This window comes from Enhydra lutris, unplaced genomic scaffold (assembly GCF_002288905.1).
Source record: "Enhydra lutris kenyoni isolate GAN:26980312 unplaced genomic scaffold, ASM228890v2 scaffoldscaffold39, whole genome shotgun sequence".
Lineage (NCBI taxonomy): Eukaryota > Metazoa > Chordata > Mammalia > Carnivora > Mustelidae > Enhydra > Enhydra lutris.
In genome coordinates, this window is record NW_019154123.1 from 29,697,876 (window position 1) to 29,709,683 (window position 11,808).

General features: G+C 39.7%; 2 protein-coding genes across 3 annotated transcripts in view; both read left to right on the top strand.

Moving 5' to 3' along the window:
• Nucleotides 1–4,610, top strand: part of LOC111154979 (ArfGAP with coiled-coil, ankyrin repeat and PH domains 2) — a 168,484-nt gene extending 163,874 nt beyond the window's left edge. For both annotated transcript variants that reach the window (XM_022514935.1, XM_022514936.1), the window contains one exon: nt 129–4,610. In XM_022514935.1, the coding sequence (XP_022370643.1) occupies nt 129–229 (101 nt within the window). In that variant the 3' untranslated portion in view covers nt 230–4,610. The remainder of the gene's footprint in view (nt 1–128) is intronic.
• Nucleotides 4,611–9,826: 5,216 nt separating this feature from the next.
• LOC111155075 (xyloside xylosyltransferase 1) overlaps nt 9,827–11,808 on the top strand; it is a 156,078-nt gene continuing 154,096 nt past the window's right edge. The window contains exon 1 of the mRNA XM_022515111.1: nt 9,827–10,327. Within this exon, the coding sequence (XP_022370819.1) occupies nt 9,827–10,327 (501 nt within the window). The remainder of the gene's footprint in view (nt 10,328–11,808) is intronic.

Sequence of the window (11,808 nt, forward strand, 5' to 3'; positions counted from 1 at the left end):
CTTCCAAAAGTGTTCATCTGAGCAAAATTTGAATATGACTAATTATAATTACTAGCCATAAAAATGAATGTTTATTAATACTTTCACTATATACATTTTAAAAGTGTCCTTATTTTACTTTCATGCAGGTGATGAAACCTACCAGGATATTTTTCGTGATTTTTCCCAAATGGCATCCAATAATCCAGAGAAATTAAATCGTTTCCAGCAAGATTCGCAGAAATTCTGAGTTTTTTTAAGGGGAAAATATTAAATTGAATGATCCCCTAATGTGTACATCTGAAATCTTACAAGTTTTTACTGCTTTAACTCTACTTAATTTTAGTAGGTATTGAGTGGTTTGGAAAAAAGGTACCCCATTCATTGATTTTTTTAATAAATTAAAACGTAGGTCTCTAGTAGTTGGGAGAGGAACCTACTTTAGGACCTCTTTTATTAAAAAAAAAAAAGTCTGTTTAAAGGGCTATTTTTAGACAAAATCTAGACTTAGGCCATCTCTAGGTTACAAGATGCTAATAGTTTGGATGAAATCTCTGTTTTTGCCAGTGGGTGGTAGCATTGATTTTTTTTCTATGCATCATGCCGAGGACCATTCAGTCAAGCATGTCTGCATCAAAATGAGAGCCAACTGTCCTGCCTGCCTGAAGAATATGTCTTTTCTTTAGCTTACGTTATGAATTTTGGTGGTTCAAAAATACTTTTTTTGTTGTTTTGTTTTGTTCTCTGGTATCCTATCTGTTATACACACAATATGTAATGTAATTCTCAGAGTTAGAGAATATGTTTCCTCCATTTGCTCATAAATGTAGTGATATTCCTTAGATGCCTGGTTATTGTGTAAGTTAACATACATGTAATGGCTGTACAAGTAGACGTAACTCAGTCTTTCAGATTTATCCCATTTTATGAAGCATAAAGAAGCCCTTAACAATTTTTTTTTTTTTAAATAACCAAAAGAACCTTACTTACAGAAGTTGTAGTCCTTCATTGTTGGGTTGGTTTCCTAAAACCTTGACAAATTTATTGATGTAATAAAACTATGTTTCAAAGGTTACTTGAATGTTGGAAATTATACTTTTATCAGATTGTAACTTTCAAGATTAAGTTATAATGTAGAGCATTTTTGTATTCAAAATTTCTCCTTTTCAGGATAACTTTGCTATTGCACTGAGTGAGAGAAAAATTTCTGGAAAAGAAAAATCTCAAGGTTTTCTCAATTTATACTAAAATATGTAATGATAAATTGCTTTTTAATTTTTCAACATCTATCCTTTGTACACAGTATACAGTATTTTAAATTATACCATCTATGTATCTTTAGTATTTGGTTACGTGAAACACCCTTGAATTACAGAACATGGATCTACTAATTTACACGTAAATGCTATAAATTTGTCTGATTCCATCTTTGATTGACATATCTTGTCAGTAGTACAAAATAATTAAGTAATTTGCCTTATAGTTTCTAATATTGTCAAGAATTAAGTTTAATCTTCTTTTACATGACATATTATTGATACTCGGTTTCTAAACAAGAGTTTTTAAAATTTGCGTTACCAAATAAGTAGAAAAATTATATTTAATTTGGTGATAAAATAAATTTTAAACATAAAATTTCCTAACATCCCTCCCTCCAGTGACTAGAGTTTTTTAAGTTGATTGCATGTCAAATCAGGATTTGTCTAAATAGGAATTAGACTGAAGTAAATTCATGTCACAGAAAAGTTTCCATATTTGGCCAAATAGTGTGCATACAATGCTTATTTAGTAATAATCACTGTATATTAGATAAGGATAAAATATATTTGTGTTATTTCTAAGAAAATGTTAACTTCCAAAGCCTGTATTTTAATTACGACAGTAACAAAAACATTAAATCTTCCCTGTTTCTCACCTCAGAGTCACAGATCATCTGGCTCTGCACAGATCTGGTCTGTAACATTTTTATTAGAGTGTACTTTGAAGTTGTCCAAAAAGTTCAAGGATAAGTTATGTTAAAAATATGTTAAAAATGAACAGAAAGAAAAAGAGAAGCTCACTTTTCCTTTGTAGTGCCTATTCCAGTTAATCACAGGGCTTCACTTCTAAAGCTCCTAAGCTTTATCTAAGGAAGCCTGAACAGTTTTGCTTTTGGATCCAGCCATTGGTGCTCCAGATCATCTCTGGGGCCTCTGGTTGTGAAGGCAGTTCCTTATGACACTGTTACCAATGTGGCTGGAGTCGTGAGTTTTATTAATGTTAGTATAATAAAAGTTTTATTAAACTTAGTTTCTACTTAAATTTAATGGTTAGAGATGTATTTGAAGATGATCATGGTTCTGAATATCTTCAGAGGAACTAAATCTTTATCAGTATAGGGAGCCTGGCAATACAAAAATACATTCCAGTGGCTTGATTTCTTGAATATGCCATGACCCAATTTGGATGAAATTTGGCAGAAACGATGCAGTAAATATAGCAAGGCTCTAAAGTAAATTAATAGTTATAAGTAGTTACAAAGTAGATTGGCTCTTACTAAGGTGAATTTAGCTGCGTCAACTAATAGCTTTTATATAGTATGTAACAAATCTGAGTTTTATGCTGTGAATTTTTCTCAATGCATTATGAGAAAGTACAGTGTGAACAATGTTAATCATACTTTTGGGATTCATAAGTCAATGTGATAGCGCTTTGTTTTCTTTCCTTAACTGATCCGCTTATATTAGTTTCTGGTTCCTTGTCAGTGCTCTATTAGCTTATTGTTCCTAGCACATTAACTTAAAAGCTAGATTAACATCAAAATAAAATAGCAGTACTATGAAGAGCTCATAAATGCAGTCTCACACCAGAACTAGACTAAAGGTAATTGAGTAGTTATTTGCAGTTATGTTTAAGATTTCTGAGGTTTTTAAAATTTACCTTTGGTACAGTTCTTAGAAATTCAGAAATTTCTAGGGATTCAGTACATTTCCAGGGATTCAGAACCTAATTTTTACTGGTCTTCACTGTAGATTTTAGTGAGCTTTGATGTTTACTTTCCAAAACATATAATTTAATTTGGAATATGTACTTAGGTTCTTCATGAGTGCATGTTGAAAGAAAAATTATATCTTCACAGTCTGGACAACTTAAGTTTGTGATGTGTTAGGCAGTATTTTAAAAAATATAATTTTACACATGTAAGGTATGGTGACAATAAACCAAATTGTACTTAAGACTAAACTTAGTACTCATTTTGAATAAGAAGACATTTCCATAGCACTCGCATATTGTCGTATTAACTTTCCTGTTTGATAGCACTTTTGATCATGGACAGGAGCAGGAAAAATGATGTATTTTTATAGAATTATTATGTCCAGAATGACTTCCACCTGCATAATATATGGAAAGAGCACTGACTAGTAGTTACTACCCTTTTTGGATTCAGAGCTTCTCACAAATAAAAGGAGTGGATAAAACGTGGTGAAACTATAACACCATCCTTTTGTGTGCTGTTCTGTTCACAGTATATGTTGACATTGCTTTATCTCACCTGATTCTGACAGTAGGATTTCTGCGACATTAATCTAAGAATGCCAACATTTCTCATCTTTGATCCTGGGCTGCTCCTCTTGGTTTACAGAGGGGAGTCATTGATTTGCTGGTTGGTGGCGTAACTGACCCCAGAACCCCTGTCTGACTGAGTACTAGTCGGAGGCACTTTACTTGTATCAGGAGATGTTTTGAAATCATTGTAAAGTAGCAAAATCTGATAATGACTGCCAGCTTTCCTTGTGTTTTCATAACAAAGACTCCAAATATTTGGGAGAACCTGGTTATAAAATTACCTTGAAGGAATAGATACAGATTTGAAGACATTGAATGGTAGGAAACATTACATTTTTGTAATAACAAACAATGAAAGCAAAACATGGTAAGGTGATTTTAATTTACCATATACTTATCAAATTCTTGATGCTTCCAAATGAAAGGTAACTAAAAGGGCCTTGGATTCAGTTTGGCTAAATAATGACATCGATAAACATGGTTTTGTAGACATCCTTTCCCAATTACATAGATTTATCCACTTAAAATAATGAAATAATAAGGGGAGGGAAATAAGGTTTCATTAATCTTTTCTCTGCATTGGTCTTTTCACTATATTATGTTTTAGATTTTCTTATTTTTCTTCAACAACCTCCTGCATTGGGTGTTCATTTTAAACAGGGAAAGCTTGCTACATTATGAAGATTGCTGGCACCGTTTATTGTACACAAAGGCTAAAGGTTAACTTTTGGAAATGATGGACTACTTTTCTATATGTGTGTATTTGTGCTTTGTGGTATTTCTGGATCATTCCAGTCATAAAGATTTATTACATGTAATATTTCTTGCTACCTGTGAAAAGGCATATTTTATAGAATGTATAACCAACACTCCATTTACTTTATTAGTATGTAGAGGATTTGTACCTAATTCATGAATGTAGTTTTACTGTAGTTTGTCATTGTAAATGGAGCAAAGTACATATCTTTATAGTTATTCTAAAATGTACATTATGTAAGAATTGTAAATATTATACTTGATTAAATACTTTGTATGCTGAAAAATTATGATAATAAGTCAATAAAAATCTCACCTCTGGCATAGTTCTTTTATGCTCAGACTTCCACTTTATTGTGAACTATAACTGCGGACATATGTGTTAAGAGCTGTCATGTTTAGGGCGCCTGGGTGGCTCAGTCAATTAAGTGTCTGTCTTCAGCTCAGGTCATAATCCCAGAGTCCACCAGGGAGCCTGCTTCTCCCTGTGCCTCTGCCTCTCTCTCTCTGTCTCTCATGAATAAATAAATAAAATATTAAACATGTCTGTTCTTTTTTTTTTAAAGTCATATTCCTTTCAACTCCGTCACATTGATCCAGTTGATCCTATCTGCTGACTGCTTCAATCAGGAAATCCATTTTTCATCTTTTAAATATTTTCTTCCTGATCACAGAGCTGTATGCATTTATTAGCTAAAAATGACAAAGGCTTTTTTTCCTTTTTTCAGGGATGGGGGCTAGCTCTAATTATTTTCCACTATGATTGACATCTGTTGAAGTTCCCCATCTAGGCAACACATTCACACTCAATCCTTTTAATAAACAAAGACATGTTTTTATATTAATTGAGATAGAAGAAATGGAGGTTTGAAAGAACAGACCTGGAAGTGAACCACCAGTTTTTGCCTTTTAAGTTAATTAAAAGCAGATACATAAAACTTTTCTGTGTGATTTGCTTTATTCCATTTCATTTCATTTTCAGAATGGTTCTGTGAAGAGAACCCACACCAATAGTGAGTAAATGTTTTAAATGAAAAGAAACAACCTACTTTTTTCTATTGCAAAACAATGCTTTTTCATTCTAGAAAAATGTTTAACAATAAGTAAAAAAGATAATCATCCATAATTCCATCATCTTCCTGTGCTCCTGATATGGTCTCTACCAGCCACATGTGGCTATTGAAATTAACTGAAATTAGAAAAAATTAAGAGTTGAATTCTTCTCTCACACTGCTACATTTTAAGAACTCAGCCACATGGTGCCTAGTGACTACTGTTTTGAACAGGACAGGTTGTAGAACATGTCCATCATTGTAGGAAATTCTGTTGAATAGCGTTGAGGGGGAAGCTTAATTTCTTGGTATTTATCTTTCTAGAACTTTGGGTGTGTGTATTTTTGCTAATATACAATGGGACCATACTGTTACCTGCGTCTTTCACTTAATAAATGGGGAACAGATCTTTAAGTCCCTAAGTCTTCTTTGGGGAGGGTTTTCAATAGTCTTTATTATGGAAAATTTCAAGCATAAAGAAAGTAAAATAATTTCAATAGCTAGTAGCTCATGGCTAACATCGTTTTATCAATACTACCACCCATTTTTTTCTCTTTCCCAGATTTTGAATAAAATCTCAGACATTTCACTAACAAATCATTCAGTATGTATCTCTAAAAGAGTCAATCACAATATCTCATCTCCTTAAACTATAAAATTATGTAGTCAGTATTCAAATTGCCCCGATTATATCAAATGTGCTTTTTAAAAATAGATTCTTCAAATTAGAATTCATAGAAGTTCCATTCATTACAGTTGGCTAATAGGTCTCCTGAGTCTCCTATAAGTTCTTCATTAATTTTGAAAAGTTTCCACTTGCAGTTTGTCGAACACATCACTTTTAATAACAGCATCATTATTTTTGTTTAACCACTTTATTGATGAATATTTGATTCTAATTTCTTGCCACCCTAAATCTAGCTCTGTTTTGGCTAAATGTTTGCATGCATTCTTAATTATTTCCTCAGGATGAATTCCCAGAAGTAAAAATGCTGATTCACAATGGGCAGATATATTTTTGAGGCTCATTCAATGAGTCAGGTATTGGGGATATTACAGTCAAAAAAATAAAAGATAGATGTACTTCTATTTTCTTGACATCTTGCTTCTTGGAATGGAGAAGGATGGGACTGAATACTTTATAGGTGGCCCTCGTGAGATTGTTGGAGGATAGCGCCTCACAGTGTTTAGAGACCACTCATCAAGGCAGTGACATCTAAGTCAAGGTTTGACGCAGAAGGAGAGTTTGGCAGTGTGAAGATCTAAGGCAGCGCTTTACAAACTTTGGTCTGTAAAAGATGCACTATTGAGGCCCAGGCTTACTGATGATGCATAGGGCCTGATTCTCTGTGTTTTTACCTAGCTCCTCAGGTGCTTCCAAAGCCAACCAAAATCTGGGAACCTCCATCTTGGAGAGAAACATTTCATCACAATAGGAGAGAATTGAGAGTGCTCTTAGGGCCCAGAAAGATTTTAGTTATTGCCAGAGCGCCTTCCAGAAAAGTACCCACCCTTCATCTGCTGTAGAGGAAAGTGTTTCTTTCTCTGTATCCTTGACAGTATTGGGTACTAGTCAATATGAAAAAAATCCGATCATCTACCCAATATTACAGATGGAGAAACCAATTATCTCTAATTTCTGGTCAGAAGTCTTGACCAAAGTGAGAACTGAGAGAGTTATTGTGCTTAAAAAGTTCTTTGTTTAGCTGGGTCTATACCCAGCCAGTTTTATCTGTTTTGAGTTGAGGAAACAGCACATGTCACCACGTGACACACTACATACTTTTCCTTATTCTATTTTCTCCTGCTAGAATATAAGCTCTATGACGGCACAGATTTCTGTTTTCTTTCACTGGTGTAATCCTCAGGCACTACGTGCTTGATATTCAGGGGTCACTTGTTACCTGTTGAATAAATAAATGGCCACCTTCATTCAACTCCTGTTTTAGTTTCCAGCCAGCAATATATTTTAGGAAGTTGCAACATTAATTTTTCTTTATGGTCAAAGAATTGGGAATAAAAAATTAACATGGAGTTAAGACTAGTCTCGAGTATTTTCCTTTCTATGTAAAATCTAAATTATCTTGTCACTCCTCTATTATCCATAAATATCAGGAGTAGTGATCTTGTAAAGGTCTGAAAAGTAAAATAATTGAATAAGTTCTAGAATAAGTGGCATAAGGAAAAACCACATTATTGATGTGAAGGTGAGGGCCACAACTCCAGATTTTTTACTAGTGAACAATTAGAATATAATATAGCTGTAGCACACTGCTGTGGAGATAATACGGAACATATAATAAAGTCTTAAAGGAGATTTGTAGTTTGGTATTTGTAATTACCCTAGAAAAGCTATGGTCGCTATTTTGGGTACTTGTTGGCTATTTAGCCCTTTTGTAGAGTTTGGTGTTTCTAGCATATTTTATATATATATATATATAAAATATATATTGTTTGCTAAGTATTAGGCACAGTTCTAACTGCTTTTCATGTATTGTCTTATAATCCTATGAGGCTTAGGTACTAGTATTTACCCTGTTTTCCAAATGGATCTTATTGAAGCTCAGATTAAGGATCCTGTCTGAAGTCTAATAATTAGTCATGCTAGATTAACTTGAAGAACTTGCTCTTGTAACCAATATCTGCTGAAGGTTGTGGTAAAATACACACAACCCAGGGCTTGAATTACTGCTTTCAGTGTGAGTCTTGTCTAAAAGCTTGGGCATTGGCAGAAGTAAGATTTGGGTTGAGATCTGGCTCTATTACTAGCCAGCTAAATTCACGCAATATATGCTCTAAACCTCAATTTCCTCAATTGTAAAGTGCAAATAATACCTCTGCTTCTTAGGGTTGTGAGGATTAAAGGAATTAAAGTAAGAGCCCATCACTTGAGTGAATTACTTTAGCTACTGGGTTACCTTTCTACCCCCACAAGGTAATTAGTATGTATTGATCTTTTCACTCAGCCCACTTCAGAGTTCCAATTTTTTTTTTCAGAAAACTGTTACTCCGATTGAAAAAAAACAAGAGTTAAAAATGAGATGCATTGTGGGGCGACTGGGTGGCTCAGTCAGTTGAGTGGCTGCCTTTGGCTCAGGTCATGATCCCAGGGTCCTGGAATAGAGCCCGGCATTGGGCTCCCTGCTCGGTGGGGTGCCTGCTTCTACCTCTCCTTCGGCCTGCCACTCTGTCTACTTGTACTCTTTCTCTGTCAAATAAATTAAAAAATCTTAAAAAAAAAAAAAAAAAAAGATGCGTTGTGGTTCTGGGTACCAGTCACTTTCACCAATAAGAGCATGGCACAGTAAACTGCTGAGTGATAATTCGTATGTGCATTTGCCCATGCATTTTCACCTCTATGACCTTCAACCATGCAGATCATTTGTACATGTTTAAATGCTGTAGTATTATCATCAGTCCTTAGAAGACTGAAGTTAATGAGTTTTTATGTAGTTGTCAAGTGTCCCAGCTGTCTAAGGTCAAAGCCGTTAACTGTGTGACCTTGGGCAAGTTACCTCAGTGTGCCTCAGTTAAAATTTTGAAAAAACGGGGCGCCTGAGTGGCTCAGTGGGTTGAGCCGCTGCCTTCAGCTCAGGTCATGATCTCAGGGTCCTGGGATCCACTCCCGCATCAGGTTCTCTGCTCAGCAGGGAGCCTGCTTCCCCCTCTCTCTCTGCCTGCCTTTCTGCCTACTTGTGATCTCTAATAAATAAATAAATAAATAAATCTTTAAAAAAATTTTTGAAAAACGACTTGGCACGTCTTGAGATTCTCTTAAGGTATTATTAGTCTCTTAAAAAAAAAAAAAAGTCTCCGACGTTACTTCCTGGTACTTGGGAAACTATCTCCAAGTCGTGGGCAGCAGGGTCCCCCTGCTGGCCACATCCTTTACATGGCCTCAGGTGCCAGTGGGCTGGGCAGGCCATTTGCACCTTAGGTGGCATTTCTCATTTACCGTGAATGAGGAAGGAGCGTGTTAGTTTAAACTCCCTAGCCCCAGCTAGTCTCCCAGGTGTGAAGGGAGTCGGCGGAGAGAGGACTTCAAGCTTCCAAACATTTCGGGGAGAAAGGTTCAGAAATAAAATTTTTCCCTTTTTGTGCGTCCAGTTTAGTATTTTTGCTAACGAACGTCCTGCATTGGGGCGCCTCTATACCTTTCAAGGCACAGCTTCGATTTCTAGCGTCTGGGTCTGGGCATTTAGGACGCCCAGTTTCAACAGACCTTCCTTGCAGCCCCGCTGGCTTTCTCGAAGTCTCAGTCCTCACCCACCGCCCGATCCTTCCCGTCTTGAATCCCACTAAATCTAGGACCCAGCGGCTGCCGAGCAGCCCTGGCCCCGCCTCTCCGCTCATCAGCGCCCGCGGATTGGCTCCGGGCAGCGCGGCCCCGCCCCCGCCATGGCCGCTGCCCGCCGCCTGGGTCACTAAGTGGCTGCCAGGGTGCTGGTGTCTGCTGTCGCTCCCCTGCTGCTCTGTCTGCGGGTGGGTGGTGCATGGGTCGGCGAGGCGGGCCCTCATGCTCTCGGGCCATGGCGCGCCTGGCCGCTGTGCGCTCCCACTACTGCGCGCTGCTGCTGGCCGCGGCGCTGGCCGTCTGTGCTTTCTACTACCTCGGCTCGGGCCGGGAAACCTTCTCCAGCGCCACCAAGAGGCTGAAGGAGGCCCGCGCCGGGGCTCCCGCCGTGCCCTCGCCGCCCGCGCTGGAGCTGGCGCGGGGCTCCGTGGCGCCGGCCCTGGGCGCCAAGGCCAAGAGCCTGGAGGGCGGCTGGCCGGGGCCGGTGGACTATCACCTGCTGATGATGTTCACCAAGGCGGAACACAACGCCGCGCTGCAGGCCAAGGCCCGCGTCGCGCTCCGCTCCCTGCTGCGCCTCGCTAAGTTCGAGGCGCACGAGGTGCTTAACCTGCACTTCGTGAGCGAGGAGGCCAGCCGCGAGGTGGCCAAGGCCCTGCTGCGGGAACTGTTGCCGCCAGCCGCCGGCTTCAAGTGCAAGGTGAGCGGGGCTGCGGCTGGGGGCTCCCGGTGGAAGGCCCACCCTATACATTCATCTGTCCCCCCCCTCCCATTGCCCCAGCTTTGCCCGAAACGTGGAAACGTGTTTCTCGGTGTGCTGGAGGCAGCGTTCGGGAGGCGTGCCCAGGAGCCAGAAGCGCTCAGCCGGTGCGGGAGTGCTGCGGGCATGGACTCACTACCCTGACCCGTGCCCCACCCGTTAAGTCCCTCTTCTCCCGAGATTTGGCTCGCCCCCTCTCTGCTGGCGTTGCAGGATTGTGCACTACCTTCGCAGTCTGCACTTTTTATTCTCAATCTTTGACTTTTGAGGTTGGAACGGGTCGTTTGAAGGCAGTAGTCATCTGATGCGGAGAGTCTGTGGCCAGGGTCTTAGTGAGGTCGCGTGAATTGAAGTTGCAGTGATATTTCTCGTATTAAAGTCAGAACTGCCTAAGCCCAAACCCAGACATTGTGAACCACCTCATCCCCTCTCTGTACCTTCTTCTTCCCTAGTCTCAAGGGTCACGAACCCATTTAGAGAATCCACCAGTTTCTCTGAGGGAGGAAGCAGAAGTTCTAAGAGGTACAGATACGATCTGGGGAGAGCACAGCAGAGCTAGCCACCCTGTCCCAGGCTGGACCAACCTGCTTCGTTGGCAGCTCTGCTACCACCTCTCTCCCTCATCTCCCATGATCTCCCTCCCAGCGCTGCTTGTCAGAGATTAGCTTCCTGGCTTAGTGTTAATTGCTTCAGTCAAGTTGCTAGCCTCGTTTTGACCTCATAGTTGCACAGAGGGCATCCAAGGTCTGATTTTTGGATAAGACTAGGAGGTGATCTTAAAGGATGGAGACTGATAGTGGGGGAAGGGGTAGTGAGGTAAGAGTAATGTTCCATGTGTTTGTGTCCAGTGAGTGATGGGGGAGCTGCTGCCCGGATCCTGCAGGGTTCAGGGGTCTCTGGCAGCTCAAGTCCCAACTTCCAGGAGGGCTGCGTTGTGGGCCTGGCCCTCCTCTCCAGCCTTGCTTTTTGTCCTCCTGTGTGCACCTTAGATCTTGAGTGTGCTGAATGTGTCTTTACATAAGATGTATTCTCTGCCCAGGATGTCCTTCCTTTCCTCCTGGGCCCTTGGCCACTCTTTCCTTAGCTTTCACCGTCCCTGGAATGTCCCTAGACTTGGGGACCGTCTGTGCCCAGCCTTCCACAGCTTTCCATTCCTGCTTCTCCTCATAGCCCACAAAGTCTGTCTCTTGCCCAGAACAAGTAAGCCTGTCTGGAGCATCCACCATAGTCAGGGAAGGGCACCCGGGCCTGGACTTCATGCTGTAGGAGACCCAGAATCCAGGTTCTTTTTTTTTTTTTTTTTTTTTTAATTTTTTTTTTTTTAAGATTTTATTTATTTATTTGACAGAGAGAGATCATAAGTAGACAGAGAGGCAGGCAGAGACAGAGAGAGAGAGGGAAGCAGGCTCCCTGTCAAGCAG